Raw genomic sequence first — 20,342 nt, 5'->3', positions numbered from 1 at the left:
CAGGTTGAAAAGGGTGAAGTGGTCAAAAACAATCTTGAGAAGACCGAACTTTTAACTTCCTATTTTGCATCTGTGTTCTCTAAGAAAGCAATTGTAGCATCAACTGATCTTTATGGTGCCATCAAAGGAATAAAAGAATCCACACTATCTATAAACAGAGAGCTGATGAAGGGACACTTAGCTTATTTAAATTAATTTAAATCTCCTGGCCCAGATGAATTACATCCTAGGGTACTGAAAGAGTTAGAGTAAATTCCAGAACCACTAGCCAGAATCTTTGAAAAATTCTGGAGAACAGAAATATTTGAGAAGGCCAAATGTTGTCCCTATCTTCAAAATAGGAAAGGAGATGGAGCCAGGAAATTGCAGGCCAGTGAGCCTTACTTCTATACCAGGGAAGATGTTTGAACAAATTATTAAACAGCATGTATGTAAGTACTTGGATAATAATACAGTAATTAACACAGCCAGCATGGATTTGGAGCAAACAAGTCATAACAGACTATCTAATTTTGTTCTATGATGGAATTGCTGACTGGGTGGATCAGAGAAATGCGGTACATATAGTAGATCTCGACTATCCTTATTGAAAAAAATTACCAAATATGTGACAAACAAGGCTATGGTTAGATGGATTCATAACTGGCTCAGTGATCATACTCAGGGTACCGTCACACAGTGCAATTTTCATCGCTACGACGGTACGATCCGTGACGCTCCAGCGTCGTAACAATATCGCTCCAGCGTCGTAGACTGCTGTCACACTTTGCAATCTACGACGCTGGAGCGATAAATTCATGACGTATGTGTGATGTAGAAGCCGTTGGTTACTATGCGCACATCGTATACGATATATGTTACACCATGCAATCATGCCGCCACAGCGGGACACTAGACGACGAAAGAAAGTTTCAAACGATCTGCTACGACGTACGATTCTCAGCGGGGTCCCTGATCGCAGGAGCGTGTCAGACACTGCGATCTCGTAACTATATCGCTCGAACGTCACGAATCGTGCCGTCGTAGCGATCAAAATTGCACTGTGTGACGGTACCCTCAGAGTGGTAATAAATGGTTGCACGTCCAATTGGAAGAGTGTTTCAAGTGGGGTACCACAAGGCTTTGTCTTGGCCCCTGTGTTGGTCAACATTTTTATAAATGATCTAGATAAGGGAACTGAAGGTAAACTAATCAAATTTGCAGACAATGCAAAGCTAGCAAGGATGGCTAACACTAGAGAAACCAGGATTCTAAAGGATCTATATAAGCTTGAACAGTGGGCAGTGACTAATGGAATGGTATTTAACAGGGAGAAATGCAAGATTCTACATCTGGGCAAGAAAAACAAAAATTACATCTATAGAATGGAAGGAATAGAACTAATCAACAGCACATGTGAAAAAGACTTGGGTAAACTAATAGGTCACAGACTGTACATGAATCTTGATCACATTAAGTAATTATCCCCCTCTACTCCTCCTTGGTCAGACCTCATCTGGAATATTGTGCCAAATTTTGGGCATCACATTTTAAAAAAAGACATTGAAAAACTGGAGCAGGTTCAGAGAAGAGCTACCAAGATGCTGAGCAGACTGCAAAGTGTGTCCTACAAGGAATGGTTAAAGTATCTGGAAATGTTTTGCTTGCAAAAAAGGCTAAGAAGAGACTTAATAGCTGTCTACAAATATCTGAAGCAATATCACAATGTACAGGGATCATCCTTAGGCCGGGATCACACACAGCGAGATACGGCCGAGTCTCGCTGGCTAAAACCAAGCTCTGGTATCGGCACTCCAGAGCGGAGCGTGCGGCCGCACAGCATTACATGGAGCTGCACGCTCCGCTCCGGAGTGCCGGTGCCAGAGCTTGCTTTTAACCAGCGAGACTCGGCTGTATCTCGCTGTAGCGTGACTCTGGCCTTATTCTCTTTGCACATGGAAACACGAGAAGTAATGGAATGAAACTCAAAGGGAGAATATACAGATTAGAAATTAGAAAAAAAGCTTTTAGACAGTTAGGGTGAACAGTGAGTGGAAAAGGCTGCCACGAGAGATGGTGAGTTCTCCTTCAATGGAAGTCTCCAAACAGAGACTGGACAGACATCTGTCTGACATGGTTTAGTGAATTCTGTGCTGCATTAAGCAGGGGGTTGGACACAATGACCCTTGTGTTCCTTTCCAACTCTAAAATTCTATGAAACGCTCAATTGGTTTCAGAGAAAGATAATAAAAATGCTAGAATGGCCGAGCCAATCACCTGACCTGAATCTAATAGAAAATATGTGGAAGGAACTGAAGCTCACAGTCCATAGGAGCCCACGTGACCTTCAGGACTTGAAGAGTGTTTGTACGGAAGAATGGACCAAAACCACACCTGAGCAATGCCTGTGACTAGTTTCTCTATACAGGAGGCATCTTGAAGCTGTCTTCAGCAGCAAAGATTTTGCACAAAGTATTACATTTTAGTAAGCGTGTTCAATACTTTTTACCGGTGTCATTTCTCATTATTGCACAGAACTTAATCTATGGACATCTATGGGTTGATTTCTTTTGCCTGTGTGGATTGGATGGGTTGTTACTGACATACATCTGGTGAGAATTTCAAGTCAATAGCACCTTTAGAAATATACTTAAATTAGTGATGTGTTCATTACTTATTTCACCCACTCTATGTCTGTTATTGGCGATCTTTCATTTTAATTTCACTACATCAGTGAAGCACGCATGCTCATAGGAAGCCTATTAACATATCAGACGTAAAATGAACAGTTCCCACCCAGTGTGCCTGACTCCGCTTCTGCAGTCACTTAGCTGAGCTGTGAACCTGAAATACTTCATTATTGCCTATTCAAAACTTTCCTGCTTCCTAAAAGAAGTTTTGTCATATTTGATATGGTTGTCCTATAAAATGTTCTTTCTTGGTCCATCAATCTCCTGGTTTGGACTGTTACTCATTGATGTATGAGATGCTTCTAATTGTACCACCATAGAATCGATAGATTGCTCAACTGCTATGTGAAAGGTCCTAGAAGGGCTCTAGTGAACAGTCTCCTGTGTTAGAATTTATAAAATGTGGAACCATGCAGAGACTTTGGTCTATTAAACTAGTGTAATAATAAAGTGTAGTACAAAACTCTAGTCCCCTGTCCGAATACCCTAATAGAGCATCTGCACATCACCCCCATTTGGGACAGAAGGAAGAGCTGCAATATAAGAATGGCTCCCGTTCTGGCAAACTCAAGCCTTTGTTGTATTACAGCTATTTGGCTGAAGTAAATGATGGAGATGCAAGAAGCGGAAACAGCTTTTTAAAGCCCTTAAAAAAAAAATATGGCCGCTCCTGGAAGTCATTGTTTTTGGTTTATTAACACCAGTAGAGAGTTAATCATACACATCTTTATTTGCTACAGTCCAAACGGATATCTGCTAAAGATGCATTGGCGCACCCCTACCTGGATGAAGGGCGTCTGCGGTATCACACCTGCATGTGCAAATGCTGTTTCTCCACCTCTACGGGCAGGGTCTACACCAGTGACTTTGAGCCAATCACAAATCCAAAATTCGATGACACTTTTGAAAAGAACCTTAGTTCTGTACGGCAGGTGAAAGGTAAGTGGTGTCTTCTGTAGAGTGGAAATATGCTTGGATCTTGGGGTGGAAAAACCATCTGCACTTTCCTGCACCTTCCTAGCTAGGAAATGTAAGGATTCATTAAAATGTGCTGCAGTGTTCTGTTTGGAGGATGGATGGTGGTCCCAGCGGACGGATCTTCACCAATCAGAATAGCTTGGCATGTCACCTGGAATGCTAGGAATTATTTTAGCGGAACTTTTTTTTTTTTTTTTTTAGCACTGCCTAATATTTTCCAAATGATAAGATGAGATCCACCTCCAGATAAAATTTGTTCACATAGTTATGGCTTTCATTCTTAAAGGGGTTGTCCAATCCAAATCGATAAGTCTACAGTCAGTCTGCTGCAGGGATTTGCCGATTTCAGATCTGAGACCGGAGGGTATGAGTTATACATACTCCCGGCCAATGGGCACGGACTCGCTCCATACCCGAAATGACTGCGTCACTAGAAGAGGTGCAGCTTCGGCTCAATGCCGGTGAATGGAGAGAGGCTACTCCTACTGGTCGGGGGTATGTATAACCCATACATACCCTCTGGTCCCGGGTCTGAAACCGGCGAATCCTCGCAGCGCACAGTGTGTGCACTGTCTGCAGTCACATAGAATGACTGCAGACTTATCAATTTGGACCCGACAACCCCTTTCATAGAGCAATGACTGTTGCTGTGAATCGGTTTTCAGGCAGAAACCATTGAATCCTGATTGATCACATCGACATAATAAGGTTTCAGATCATTAATTTCTGAAGGTAAGAATATCTGCAGACTATGCTAGTCCGAAGCAACACTGGTTAAAACCCACCGCAGGATGCTACATATGTGCGATAGTTTCACTTGTATCTGTACAATAGGCAACACACACGTTTGCACACCTGTAATGGTCAAATATATAATTGTATGTCTAGCATTTTATCACTCACTATATAAATATATAAAAGCAATTAATACTTTGCCAACCACATAGGATACTACAGCTAGGCACAATGGTGCATGACCCTAAATAGGGTGTTCAGCAAATGCATGTATCATCCAACTAAGAAACAGTAATAGCAATGCTACCGAACTGCTGGGACAGATCAAAATAGAGAGTAATGTGCAGACTCTCATCTGTACCATGCAGGAGCAGTGAGAAGGGTAATTCATGAATTGTAATATCCATTAAGTAAATTATCTCAGTACCTGAGGTATAGAGTGCAGGAAAATCTGAGAATAGGAATCGGTACACTGCGGAAGTGCAGCTTCATTTCTAGCTATGAGTATTGTGCTATATATAAAGAGGTGCATAGTGACCACGTAAGAAGACACAGACCGGCTGATAATGAGAAATAGAAATGAGGTATATGCACATCGCAAATGGGCACGAAGGAAACGAAAACCGTCTTTAAATTGCAACATGTGACGTTAAAGTGACAGTGCGGGCATGAGAGACGATACCCAGGCCACCGTCACATGCAAAGAATTTACTTTCCTCAGAGTTATCATGAGAAATAATGGCAGTCGATCATTTCACAAGGGCTGGTATCTTATTCCTCATTGCAATTATTATGGTTATCCTGCAGTCGGGTCCTGTCCGCCCATGCAATTCATTATGCATTTAATGGAACACTTTTAACAATGAAAAATGATTTATACATACCATATATTAGAGGATGGCGGTTATAAGTCTGCGATCTTCATGCCTGCATTCATTTTCAGACCCCCTGATAAGCACTTTGCTGCCTGATCCAAGTTTAGCTTTTTCTCCCATGAGTGCATCTACCTGCAGTATACAGTCGTGGACAAAAGTTAAGACTGAACCAATTTGTGATTCTCAGTTTGCTTCTTCAGTGTTTTTAGATGTATTAGCTATTTCTATGATTAGAAAAGTAAAAACCTCTCATCGTACTCACATTGAAGAAACCCCCCGTCTTTATCCTCAGGAGTGCCATTCCGAAACTGCTGAAGAACAGACATGTTAAAAAGAAAAAATGGAAAGGCACATCCAAATATATATTTAAAAAAAACTTCTGAATTGATATACAAGTACAATTATAAACATTTCATAAGTTTTTATACTGTTATCGGCAAATGCATCAAGTTTTTGCATAGACTGAATATTTATAGTGTTGACCCTTATGTTTCAAGACTTCTGTGCTTCGCCCCAGCCCCTGGATATCTTCCTTTGGGCCAAATCCTGACTAATCACAACCCATTGTTGCCTAATCAATGCTTGGAGTGTCACAATTTCTGTATTTTTGTTTGTCCATCTGCTTTTTGAGAATTGACCACAGGATCCAAATTAAATTGAGATGGGGGGGGGGGGGCATAGACCAAAATTTAATTTTTTTTTGTTCACTGAGCCACTTTATCACTTTTGCCTTGCGACTTGGACTCCATCATTCTGAAGACCGTATTTTCCATTACCAAATTGATGCTGAATCGTTGAGAGAAGTTGCTCTTGAGGATGTTTAGATCCCATTCCTTATTCATGGCAGGGTTCTTGGGTGAAATTGTGCGAGCCCCCTCCATGAATGAAAACCAATCCCACAAATGAATGGTCTCAGGTGCTATGTAATATGATTACTGCAATTTATTGTGTACTTACAATTGCTTATTTTGCCTTTCTACCCAGCTAAATCTTCTCTTTTCTCTGCTCTATGTAGGAACACCATGTTTCTTGTCCCTGCATTTATCATTCCACTCTTCAACTCCTACCCCAGCTGCTCCTTCCTCCCCCTACCAGGGACTTTTGCAGTGACTTATGTCATACAGGAATAATTGACCTCCTGTTTCTACATAGACCTTACAGGGATTCAGCTAGTCTGTTTCAATCCCATGATGTCATAAATCGAAGTGAGAACAGAATTAGCTGGGTAGAAGGATAAAATGAGCAATTGTAAGCACACAGTGGTGTATAATATGGTGTGACTGCAATATATTAAAGGTTTACAAATTTTGATGGTAGGAGGAGTGCTTCTTTAAGAAAAAATCAGAAATACATTACTGAGACACAAAGATGCAGAATGCTTATGTAGCTAATATTAATGGCATATGGAATAAGTTCATTGTAACATTATTTTTTGCTTATTTTTTTTTTTTTTTGTGCAGAAATCATCCATCAGTTCATTTTGGAGCAGCAAAAAGGGAACAGAGTGCCTCTCTGCATTAACCCTCAGTCTGCTGCTTTTAAAAGCTTTATAAGGTATGTGTACTCCTAGTGCTCGATCAGTAAGGCTCCTGGTTATATCTGACATTGTGCTAGTCATCCTCGCTATCTGAGGGGCCTGTACCCCACATAAAGGGGAACATTCTGAAAGACTAATTTCATACTCTGTCTTGACCAAAAGTAGTAAATTCTGTCAAGTTCATTGAGGTGCTCACCATTTAATGAATCTGGCCCAGCGTTCAGGCTGCCAGTCAGAAAATATGCTCCAGTCATGAACTGGAATACATTTCTTTTATAATTTACTGCACTTTTTGGCATTTTCACAGTTCAACAGTGAATTTGTTTGGCTTTTGTAGGCTGCTACTATTCTGCTAAGCCACACTCACTTTTCAGAAAATTGTCGGAACTGGTGTTATAAAATTTTGAGCAATATGTAATTCCACAAAAAAACTGCGACCGTTAAATACCAGTATAAAGTGAGTTGATGAGTAAAGAGAATAATTGATGGGATTTCACAATCATAGCCTTATTTAGGTGAGGTTTCATGGTCTGCCTTGCTGATCGTGGGCTATTGAACATCAGACACACACTGGTCGCTCATTGGTGGCCTGTAATAAGCATATACACTGTATGGACAGAAGTATTAGGGCTTGTATTTTATTCATTAATATCAGATATTTCATTCAGTCCCATTGTGTCATGTGTATAATATCCAGCCTCTCTCCATACTTGTGTCAGAATGGCTGTTTCTATAGATCTCACCGATAACAGCGCGGTCCAGTAATTGGATTAAATTTCTCCCCCTTTAATAATACCACTCATAGGTGATTGTGGAATATTTAGGAGGGAAGTGTTAAAGAACCACAGTAACTCCGCTACAAAGTGGGGACCACATAAGGTTACAGAGAGGGGTGAGAGAGTGCATAAATCGCCAACACACGTCAGCCAAAAAGCAGTGCATCAGGAGCTTCATGGTATGAGTTTCCATGGCAGAGTAGCGGCATGCAAGTCTAATATCACCAACAGTGCGCTCCCTTGATGGCTGTGATGAAACTTGAAGAGCCAGCAAGAGCGCACTGTCAGTGCACATTGTAAGGGGAGAACTCTGGCAGAGACCACTCTGCCCCCGTAAGTGAAGTCACTTGCGGGGACCGGACTGGTCTCTGATCGCAGGAAACAAAACAGATGTCAGTCATTCTAGCTGGATGCACTCCAATGTAAAGGTTTTTAAAGGGGGTTTTCAGGTCAAATTTCATAAATCTCATTTCATTAGGTATTAATCATTCTGATAATTTTAAGAATATTTGCACGTCTAAGACTATGGTCATTCTCGTTTAACTTTTGTGCTCTCTTTAACCATTGCAGTTCCACTGTTGCTCAGCCATCTGAGATGCCTCCATCTCCACTGGTTTGGGAATAGTTTGGAAGACTTACTACTGAAGGTGTCCTGTAGCTTTCCACTGGAGTCTGGGGATTGCAATCTTGAAGCTTGATCATGCTTGTAATATTTTCTTAATTAAGATTTAACTTATCAACCACTAAATGTAAAATCTATATAATATTTAAAACAAAATGGCGTTCTAGTGACTTTCACTCCGACAAAGTAAGTGGTTGTATTTTGAGATAATTTAAACCCACATTGGTTATTTTTTTTTTAGCAATTTAAAGAAGTTTTAGGGCTCAGAACAAATTGAAAATTGCACCAAATTGTGTAATAATTGATTTATTTTTTTTTGTTTCTCTTAGAGGTTGCTTTTAAGCTTAAGTATTTTGTTCTATTTATATTTTAATGAAAGAGACTGTGCAAAGCATTTTTATACTGAGCCATTCCTAAAACCTCATTTTATGTTGATACAAGCAATTGCAAGGAAGAATACAGACATTGTCTGGAGACCAATCATGAAGTACTTCCCAAAAACAGGAGCTGACCACAGGACGGTGATGTCACCCGGTGTCCAGTCTCCGACACTTGATGGCTTCTTTGCAGCACTGTGCTAAGAGGAGCGTGTTGCTATTTTGATATAGTGAAGACAGAAGGTTTGTGGTTAGAATGAGTGCATCTGTGACTAGAGGGGATGGTACCCCTGGGTACCTTTCCCTATATAAATATATAAAATATATATTTAATCTATTTTTCTTAGACTTCCTTTCTTTCTTACCTTTTCAGTCATGGGCATGCGTCATTATTCATCTATGTAAATAATTCCATTGATGGGCTTCTTTGTAAAGGTCCTTTTCATGTCCCGCTGTACAAAGGTGCGCTAGCTGGCACATTTTATTTGTTTTTGTGAATTCCCCCTTCCCCTTGCACTGGGCAGTTCCAACATGAGGAAGGACAGAAAAAAAAACAAGCTACAACCGACTATAGGGAGTATCTCTAATCGTAATCTGTATTTAGGGATGAGATGTTGGATGTGGACGTGTTGAAATGTCACAGTATATATATATATTTTTTTTTTTTTCCCCCTTCATTTTTAGTTCTTTAAAAACACTGAATTTTCTGTGTATATGTACATACAAACTGATGGCCTCTACCTCCTGGAGTTTACAGCTCAGCTTGTTTCACTCCAAATTATTTTTAGGTTCAGTGTGCAGACTTTAAAACTTGAATGTTCCTTCCAACTTTTATATGTAAACATTACAATAAAACAGAAGATTGCTTTCACCTAGATCAAGACATTTTGATGGACTAGCCTTGTATGAATCCAATAATTATTGTTTTGAGGGGAAGACAGAGGTATTTGTAATGGTCTATTAATTGTTAAAGTTATTGTAATTTATCTTTTAGAATAATATTTTTATCCAAAATGAGCTGGATTGTAATAGGAGGAGACTAAAATGTTTTTATTTCTGTTTTGGGGTTTTTAAGCTTATGGGAAGTTTTAACTTCAATGAAGTAACTTGCTGTGAAAGACTGTATATTGGAATTCCAAATTTTAAGAGATGGTATGGAATCTTTTTCTACTTTTTTTTTTTTTTCTTTTTTTTTTTTTCCTCTTTCTAAAGTGGCTCCAAATAAGCTCCAAATGAAGCATTTCATCAAGGATGTCTGAGACAGTTTACCATCAACAAAATGAATCAATGGATGGAGCTGAAGACCTGAAAGGCCATATCTTAAGATAATGGTCATATGAGACACTTGATGGTCACTTTTGTAAAATGTAGATTTGAAGTAAAGTGGTGAAAACATTAAATGTGAAAATAAAACCCTTTCTTGCTTCTCCCTTTTATTTATTGAAAGCAGTTTAATTCTTTTATGTCAAGTTCTTTATTGGTGTATGGCAAATCCTTTTATTAGCAAGTGTAAAAGGAATACTCTGACTGTCCGTTGGCTCTCCCTACACGAGTGTGATGGCTGCGTAGAAATGCATGCTGTCCTGCTCTGGTCAGGAGCGCCAACGGCCAGTCAGACAGGGATCGCAACGGAATGCTCGGAGTTATACAGTCGTCTGACCCCTCCCTAAGGCTCTCCGTCGCTCAGGCCCCCGGAACTTTCAATATTCACCTGACTTTGTTCCGGTGCCGCTCCATCTTCAGCGTCTTCGGCACTGACGTTCAGGCAGAGGACGCGCACTAACCGCGTCATCGCGCCTTCTGACCTGAGCGTCACTGCTGAAGACGGAGCGGCGCCGAAACGAGGAACAGATGAATATCGCGCAGCGCTCCCCTCCCCGTTATACTCACCTGCTCCTGGCGCGGTACCTGGTTCCCCGGCGCCACAGCTTCTTCCTTTAGTGAGCGGTCACATGGTACCGCTCATTACAGTAATGAATATGCGGCTCCACCCCTATGGCTGTAACTAGATGGTGGCCCGATTCTAACGCATCGGGTATTCTAGAATATGCATGTCCACGTAGTATATTGGCAACACACGTAGTATATTGCCCAGCCACGTAGTATATTGCCCAGCCACGTAGTATATTGCACAGCGACGGAGTATATTGCACAGCGACGGAGTATATTGCACAGCGACGGAGTATATTGCACAGCGACTGAGTATATTGCACAGCGACGGAGTATATTGCACAGCGACGGAGTATATTGCACAGCGACGGAGTATATTGCACAGCGACGGAGTATATTGCACAGCGACGGAGTATACAACACAGAGCCACGTAGTATACAGACAGAATAAACACATACTCACCTTCTGAAGGCCCGTTGAAGTCATTATCATTATCAAAATCATTATATACTTACCTTCCGCCGCCTTTCCCGTTCCTCGCGACGCTCCGGTGACCGCTCAATGCAAGCGGCAGCTTCTGGTCCCAGGGTTGGTATGAGCGCAGGACCTGTGATGATGTCGCGGTCACATGACTGTGATGTCATGGCAGGTCCTTCTCGCATACCATCCTTAGCACCGGAACCTGCCGCTTTCATGGAGCGGTCACCGGAGCGTCGCGAGGAGCTGGAAAGGCGGCGGAAGGTGAGTATATAATGATTTTTTATTTGCGCGACCAATCAGCGAAGCGGGATTTAAATCCCACGCGGCAATGTCGCTGATTGGTCGCACAGTGCCTTGCGGTCTCGCGAGATGATGACTTAGTGGTCTCGCGAGATCGCAATGCATGGAGCGGTCACCGGAACGTCGCGAGCAGCGGGAAAGGCCTGTTGTGGATCCGAGGGGCCGACGGACGGTGAGTATATAACGATTTTTTATTTTTTAAATTATTTTTAACATTAGTTATTTTTACTATTGATGCTGCATAGGCAGCATCAATAGTAAAAAAGTTGGTCACACAGGGTTAATAGCAGCGCTAACTGAGTGCGTTACACCGCGGCATAGCGCGGTGTAACGCAGCCATTAACCCTGTGTGAGGGCTGACTGGAGGGGATTATGGAGCGGGCACTGACTGCGGGGAGGAAGGAGCGGCCATTTTGCGGCTGGACTGTGCCCGTCGCTGATTGGTTGTGGGCGTTTTGCCACGACCAATCAGCGACTTAGATTTCCATGACAGAGGCCGCGAACCATGAATATCTGTGACAGACAGAAAGACAGACAGACGGAAGTGACCCTTAGACAATTATATAGTAGACTAGATGGTGGCCTGATTCGAACGCATCAGGTATTCTAGAATATGCATGTCCACGTAGTATATTGCCCAGCCACATAGTATATTGCCCAGCCACGTAGTATATTGCCCAGCCACGTAGTATATTGCCCAGCCACGTAGTATATTGCCCAGCCACGTAGTATATTGCCCAGCCACGTAGTATATTGCACAGTCACGTAGTATATTGCACAGCCCACGTAGTATATTGGCCAGCCACATAGTATATTGTCCAGCCACGTAGTATATTGCCTAGCCACATAGTATATTGCACAGTGACGGAGTATACAGCACAGAGCCACGTAGTATAGAGACTTAAAAAATAAATAAACATATACTCACCTTCCGAAGGCCCGTTGAAGTCCTGCTATACTTACCATCCGCCGCCTTTCCCGCTCCTCGGGACGCTCCCGGGATCGCTCCATTGCAAGCGTCAGCTTCCGGTCCCAGGGCTGGTATGAGCAGGACCTGTGATAAAGTCGCGGTCACATGACCGTGACGTCACAGCAGGTCCTTGTCGCACACCAGCCCTGGGACCGGAAGCTGCCGCTTGCAATGGAGCGGTCCCGGGAGCGTCGCGAGGAGCGGGAAAGGCGGCGGATGGTGAGTATAGCAGGTTTTTTGTTTTTTTTTAAATTATTTTTAACATGACATATTTAAATAGTTGGGGACACACAGGGTTAATAGCAGCGGTAACGGAGTGCATTACACCGCGGGCCGTTACTGCTGCCATTAACCCTGTGTGAGCGGTGAGTGGAGGGGATTATGGAGTGGGCGCCGGGCAGTGAGTTCAGGGGAGTAGGGGAGGGACTAATCGGACTGTGCCCATCGCTGATTGGTCGCGGCAGCCATGACAGGCAGCTGCCGAGACCAATCAGCGAATGAATAACCGTGACAGGACAGACAGACAGACGGAAGTGACCCTTAGACAATTATATAGTAGATGAGCGGTACCATGTGACCGCTCACTAAAGGAAGAAGCTGCGGCGGCGGGGAACCAGGGACAGCGCCGGGAGCAGGTCAGTATAATTAGAAAGCCCCCGCTCCCCCTCCCTTGCCGACCCCTGTGTATGACTCGAGTATAAGCCGAGAGGGGGACTTTCAACTCATAAAAAAGGGCTGAAAATCTCGGCTTCTACTCGAATGTATACGCTATATATATTTTTAAAAGACTATAAAATTGTTTTATATCATTTTTTATTTCTATAGCGTTGACATATTCCAGGGGACACGATCAAACAAGACTTAAGGAAGTAGAACATAATTCAATGCATACCAAGAGGAGTGAGGGCCCTGCTCAAAAGCTTCCAGAGTTCACGGAGGGTGTGGAAATATAAGGAAAGGACCAGATTATCAGATAATGGTTGGAAAGGAGAGCAGGGAATAGTTATTTAGTGACGGGAAGTGATAGATCAGTCTAAGAACTGTTTTTTTTTTTTTTAGTACATTTAAAACTGTGGATACGTGGAATTAACCAGATTTTTCAGGGTAGAGCAGAACTTGCGCAGTACAAGTGGAAGACTGGAAAGGGAGGTTCAGATTATAGGGGATGTTAGTCTGATCATATTCGTTATATCTCTATGACTAAAGGTGAAATTAACTCCAGAAATGTGTTAGATGTGTATACTGAGACAACAGAAGTAACATTTTAATGGATTAATAGTAAAATTTCAATTTAACCTACGAGGAGATGTGCCAATTTCCTTTGTATAGTTTGCACTGTAGTGCAAGTCAGCATTTGAAACCTCTTGCGCAGATATGGCATTGAGGTCAACATCATTTTTTTTCTTTACTGTGCCATGAGAAGTCAGTCTTGCCTCATGCTGGATTGAAAGCGCGGGTGGAATGGTAGATGGAGATGAGAAGATGAGGGAGGAGATGTAGGGGAGCTTTGTGGTTGAGTGATAATTTTATATTATACTCTGTAGAGGATGGGCAACCAATGCAATGACTGGCACAGAGTGGAGGCATGGGTGTAACAGCTGGATAGAAATATAATGCAGGCTGCTGCGTTCAGGATAAGGAGGGGAGATCAATTAGTAGAGTTGAACATTCCAGATGAGAATGAATGAGAACAGCAGCAAGAGTTTTTGCAGAGTCAAAGGTAAGAAAATTTTGAATTCTAGAGATCTTTTTTATGATATGAGTGAGCGGATATGAGGAATGAAGGTAAGATCTGAGTCAAATAAAACCCGAGACAGCGGGCAGGCTGCTGTGGGGTTTTGGTAGAAGCACACACAAAAATGGCAATATTGTGTTTAGTAGAGTGTAAATTCTAAAATATGAGAACCCTCAGCCTATATGAAAATATATTACATTGCATTATTTGGCACATAATACAAAAAATGTAACTACAGCAAAATGGTGCCATAATATTAACTACAAGCCCAATATTTAAAATAGGAAGCATGTCATTGAAGGTTCAGTGACTTTCATTTAAGCCCACAAGGATGGCAATAAGCCAAAGCCCCAAACAAAGCTCCATCCACAGGCCCGCCCGCAAACTAGAATCTCAGTAACCGAAAACAAAGATTAAACGACAACCACAAGATGGATTTCATCAACCAAGGTATCATTTTGTCAGCGCCAACCTGACAGTGTCTGTAGTTTACTTAGCAAAATCCTGATGAAAGATTCATTTTAACAACATATATTGTTGCTCGTTTTTAGAAAACACCCATGGATTAACCCCTGCACAAGCTATGACGTATAGGTACGTCATAGGCATTTCCCTGCATTCCATGCGGGCTCCAGTGCTGAGTCGGCATCCTGTACATGACAGCAGGTGGAATTGCGATCCACCCGCAGCTGTTAACATGTTAAATCCTGCTGTCAATCTCTGACAGCGGCATTTAACATGGCCTTGCTGAAAGCATGTCACTAATCCCGCCCATCTGTGTCTGTGTCATATGACCACGGGTTGCCGATGGGTTGGCATGACAACCCGAGGTTTGAAGGAGACCCCTGTGGTTGTCACTACCGGAATGCTATGAGTTGGCGCTCATAGCAGGTGATCATTTTAGCTAGCTCAGGGGATCGCAGCTTCAGCTTCTAGTCTCCCATGAGACTTATTGAAGCCAATGAAAAGTAAAAAAAAAAAAAAAAGTTTTAAGGGTAATCTGTCACCTCATTTTTCGCATATAAGCTGCGGCCACTGCCATTAGGGGCTTATCTACAGCATTCTGTAATGCTGTAGATAAGCCCCCGATGTAACCTGAAAGATAAGAAAAACAAGTTGGATTATACTCACCCAGGGGCGGTTCGGTTCGGGTCTGATGGGCGTCACGGGTCCGGCGCCTCCCATCTTCATGTGATGACGTCCTCTTCCTTCCTTCTGTCGCGGCTCCTGCACAGGTGTACTGATTTGCCCTGTTTAGAGCAGAGTAAAGTACTGCAGTGCGCAGGCGCTGGGCCTCTGACCTTTCCCGGCGCCTGCGCACTGCAGTACTTTTCTCTGCCCTCAACAGGGCTGAGAATTACGCCTGCGCAGTAGCCGCGACAGAAGCAAGGAAGAGGACGTCATCGCATGAAGATGGGGGGCGCCGGACCTGCGACGCCCATCGAATCCGGACCGCCCCTGGTATCTTTCAGGTTACATCGGGGGATTATCTACAGCATTATAGAATGCTGTAGATAAGCCCCTAATGGCCATATCTTGTATGCGAAAAATGAGGTGATCGATTTCCTTTAGAATATGAAAGTTAAAATCACCCCACTTTTGCCCCATTCAAAATAAAACAAAAAAAATACATTTGGTATCGCCACTTCCAGAAACACCCGATCAATATATAAATAATCCGATCAGTAAACAGCATGCCGAGGAAAAAAAAAATCAAAACTCCAGAATTACGTTTTTTGGTTGACGCAACATTGCGATAACAGGCGATCCAAACATCGTATCTATCCTAAAATGGTATAGATAAAAACGTCCGCGTGGCTCGCAAAACATAAGCCCTCACCCAGATCCCAAAAAATGGAGACACTACGGGATTTTTTTTTTCACCACTTTAAAAAAACAAACAAAAAAAAACTATACATGTTTGGTATCTGCAAACTCGTAATGACCTTGAAGAATCATAGAAGCAGGACAGTTTTAGCATTTAGTGGACATGTAAAAAAAAAAAAAGCCAAACCAAAAAACAATTGTGGGATTGCACTTTTTGCAATTTCACTGCACTTTGAATTTTTTTTCCCGTTTTCAAGCACAAAAAAAACGGTAAAACCAATGGTGTCATTCAAAAGAAATAAGATAAAGTTATGGTTCTAGGAAGACAGAACAAAAAACGGAAACTCAAAAACTGAAAAACTCAAGGTCTTAAAAAGGTTAAAATTCATCACTTCACCTGTACATAAATTTCAAGAAGGGTGTAATTTCAAAATATTGGTCAATTGAGGGCGATTCTGCTCTTCTGGCACTTAGTGGCTCTGTATATGGAATCATTTTTAGGCTAGGGTCACATTGCGTTAGTGCAATCCGTTTAGCGCTAGCGGATTGCGCTAACGCAATGTTTTTAAAGGGTCGCGTTTCGGGGTCGCGTTAACGTCCCCGCTCTCGCAGATCCCCGATCTGCGAGAGCGGGGAACGGACCTCGGGCGCGCCGCGGACGCTGCAAGCAGCGTCCGAGGCGCGCTACAAAAGACCGGCGCGTCGCTAGCGCGTGCCGAAAATGACACGCGCTAGCAATGCGCTGGTACATTGCGGGCAATGGGAGCGCTAATGGACGCGTTGCATGGCGTTAATTTCGCCGTGCAACGCTGTCCGTTAGCGCTCTGACCAAAACGCAATGTGACCCCAGCCTTACCTATTTCTGTGAAAATTTAAAATCTGGGGCTAAAACAACATATAGTTGGTTTGTTTTTGTTTTTCACCCCTCAGTGGTATAACATTTTCTGAAACACGTGTTGTTAATATGATCACTACATGATTTAAAAGGTGTAGTTTATAAAATGGGGGTACAGCTGTTCTGACGCCTCAACGGCGTTCCAATGTGACGTGACGTGGCATCAGCAAAATCTGAACTCTGATATAGTGCTCCATCCTTTCTGAGCTTTGCCCTGTGCCTAAAAAGTTGGGTTTGATCACATATGGGGCATATCCGAACTCTGGAGACATTGTGTAACACATTTTGAGGTCCATCTTCTCCTGTTGCATTTGTGAAAATGCCAAAACATTTCTGGGGAAAAAACATTTTTAATTTTCACTGTCTAATGTATTAAAATTCCGCAAAGCACCTGAGTATTCAAGATGCTCACCACACCTCTAGATAAACTCTGAGGGGTGAAGTTTTAAAAATAGGGTCACGTGAGAGGTTTCCAGTGTTTAGGCACATCAGGGGCTCTCCAAATGGAACATGTCTGCTATATAGCGCTCCTTCCCTTCTGAGCTCTGTTGTGCACCCAAACAGTAGTTTTCCACCACACATAAGGTATCAGCGTACTCATAACAAATTGCACAACAAATTGTAAGGACCATTTTCTTCTGTTACCCTTGTGAAGATGAATTTGGGACTGAAGCAACATTTTTGAGGGAAAAAAGTATTTTTTCATTTTTACAGTTCAATATTATACAATTTTGTGAAGCACCTGCGGCTGGAGGTGCTCACAACACCTTTAAATACATTTCTTCTTGGGTCTAGTTTCCAAATTGAGGTCACATGGGGGTGTGGAGTGTGTTATTTCTGCCTTCTAGGCATATTAGGGCTTTGCAGACGTTACATGTGGCATGCTCTCGTTTTCCAGCTCATTTCGAGTTAAAGTTAAACTGTGCGCTTTCCCTTCCGAGCCCTCGCATGGCCCATAGTTTTCCTCCTCGCATGGGGTATACACATGCTCGGCAGAAATTGAACAACAAATTTTGAGGTCAATTTTCTCCTGTTACCCTTTTGAAAATAAAAAAAAAGGCTAAATTAACATTTGGGTTTCTTTTTTTTAAAAAAAAGTACCGTAAAATGTTAGTTTTTTTCCTTCCACAATCCTTTAATTCATATGAGCGGGATGAGGGGTGCAGTTTTTGGAATGGTGTCACTTTGGGGTATTTTCTGTCAAATAGGGCCCTTAACCCCTTTCTGCCATCGGACGGAATAGTATGTCCGATGGCAGATCCCCTGCTCACCGCCGGAGCCCGCATCAAAGCCAGTACATTTCAACTGTTTTGTACAGCTGACATGTGCCCGCAATAGCGGCAGGTGGAATCGCGATCCTTCCGCCGCTATTAACTAGTTAAATGCCGCTGTCAAACACTGACAGCGGTATTTAACAAGCGCTTCCAGCCATGCGGCCGGAAATGCGCGCATTTGTGACCCCGTCATGTGATTGGGGTTCATTGGTGCGTTGCCATAACAACCAGAGGTCACCTGAACACCTCTATGGTTGTAGATACCAGATCGCTGTGAGCGCCACCCTATTGTCGGTGCTCATAGCAATGCTGTAATTTAGCTACATACAGTTGTGGCCAAAAGTATTGACACCCCTTCAATTCTGTCAGATAATACTCAGTTTCTTCCTAAAAATGATTGCAAACACAAATTTTTTGTTATGATCTTCATTAAATTTGTCTTAAATGAAAAAAACGCAAAAAGAATTGTTCTAAAGCCAAATTGGATATAATTCCACACCAAACAAAAAAGGGGTGGACAAAAGTATTGGCAATGTTCGAAAAATCATGTGATGCTTCTCTAATTTGTGTAATTAACAGGTGCCACAGGTAAGTTACAGGTACTAACAGGTGTTGGCAATAACTAAATCACACTTGCAGCCAGTTGACATGGATTAAAGTTGACTCAACCTGTGTCCTTGTGTGTACCACATTGAGCATGGAGAAAAGAAAGAAGACCAAAGAACTGTTTGAGGACTTGAGAAACCAAATTGTGAGGAAGCATGAGCAATCTCAAGGCTACAAGTCCATCTCCAAAGACCTGAATGTTCCTGTGTCTACCGTGCGCAGTGTCATCAAGAAGTTTAAAGCCCATGGCACTGTGGCTAACCTCCCTAGATGTGGACGGAAAAGAAAAATTGACAAGAGATTTCAATGCAAGATTGTGCGGATGTTGGATAAAGAACCTCGGCTAACATCCAAACAAGTTCAAGCTGCCCTGCCGTCCGAGGGTACAACAGTGTCAACCCGTACTATCCGTCGACATCTGAATGAAAAGGGACTGTATGGTAGGAGACCCAGGAAGATCCCACTTCTTACCCCGAGACATAAAAAAGCCAGGCTGGAGTTTGCCAAAACTTACCTAAAAAAGCCTAAAACGTTTTGGAAGAATTTTCTCTGGTCAGATGAGACCAAAGTAGAGCTTTTTGGGCAAAGGCATCAACATAGAGTTTACAGGAGAAAAAAAAGAGGCATTCAAAGAAAAAAACACGGTCCCTACAGTCAAACATGGCGGAGGTTCCCTGATGTTTTGGGGTTGCTTTGCTGACTCTGGCACTGGACTGCTTGACCATGTGCATGGCATTATGAAGTCTGAAGACTACCAACAAATTTTGCAGCATAATGTAGGGCCCAGTGTGAGAAAGCTGGGTCTCCCTCAGAGGTCATGGGTCTTCCAGCAGGACAATGACCCAAAACACACTTCAAAAAGCACTAGAAAATGGTTTGAGAGAAGGCATTGGAGACTTCTAAGGTGGCCAGCAATGAGTCCAGATCTGAATCCCATAGAACACCTGTGGAGAGATCTAAAAATGGCAATTTGGAGAAGGCACCCTTCAAATATCAGGGACCTGGAGCAGTTTGCCAAAGAAGAATGGTCAAAAATTCCAGCAGTTATTTTGGTTAAAGGTTGTGCAAACAAGTATTAGGCTGAGGGTGCCAATACTTTTGTCTGGCCCATTTTTGGAGTTTTGTGTGAAATGATCAATGTTTTGCTTCATTCTCTTTTGTGTTTTTTCATTTAAGACAAATTAAATGAAGATAATACCAAATAATTTGTGATTGCAATCATTTTCAGGAAGAAACTGAGTATTATCTGACAGAATTGCAGGGGTGTCAATACTTTTGGCCACAATTGTAGGAGCGATCTGAGCATCGCTCCTATGTAGCAGAGCCGATCAGGCTAAGCCAGCTTCTAGCATCCCATGGAGGCTATTGGACATGGCAAAAGAAAAAAAAAATGTTTTTAAAAATATGAAAAAATAGTTCAAATCACCCCCTTTGACCCCATTCAAAATAAAACAATAAAAAAATCAAACATACACGTATTTGGTATCGCCACGTTCAGAATCGCCTGCTCAACCAATAAAAAAAACGGATTAGCCTGATCACTAAATGGCGTAGCAAGAAAAAAATTCAAAACGCCAGAATTACTTTTTTTTTTGGGGGGGGGGGGGGTCGCCGCGACATTGCATTAAAATGCAATAATGGGTGATCAAAAGAACGTATCTTCACCAAAACCGTATTAAAAACGTCAGCTCTGCATGCAAAAATTCACCCTCACCCAACCTCATCATGAAAAATGGAGATGCTACGGGTAACGGAAAATTGCACAATTTTTTTATTTTTTTATTTTTTTTTAGCA

The 20,342-nt window shown here is 42.4% G+C and overlaps 1 protein-coding gene across 1 annotated transcript in view; it reads left to right on the top strand.

Annotated features, from left to right (window-relative positions):
* NLK (nemo like kinase) overlaps positions 1 to 10,005 on the top strand; it is a 203,239-nt gene extending 193,234 nt beyond the window's left edge. Inside the window, exons 9-11 of the mRNA XM_069761294.1 lie at positions 3,410 to 3,608; positions 6,718 to 6,811; positions 8,141 to 10,005. Coding sequence (XP_069617395.1) covers positions 3,410 to 3,608; positions 6,718 to 6,811; positions 8,141 to 8,195 — 348 coding nt within the window. The 3' untranslated portion in view covers positions 8,196 to 10,005. The remainder of the gene's footprint in view (positions 1 to 3,409; positions 3,609 to 6,717; positions 6,812 to 8,140) is intronic.
* Positions 10,006 to 20,342: the final 10,337 nt, after the last annotated feature.

Source organism: Ranitomeya imitator, chromosome 3 (assembly GCF_032444005.1).
Source record: "Ranitomeya imitator isolate aRanImi1 chromosome 3, aRanImi1.pri, whole genome shotgun sequence".
Taxonomy (NCBI): domain Eukaryota; kingdom Metazoa; phylum Chordata; class Amphibia; order Anura; family Dendrobatidae; genus Ranitomeya; species Ranitomeya imitator.
This window is presented reverse-complemented; position numbering and strand designations above follow the sequence as displayed.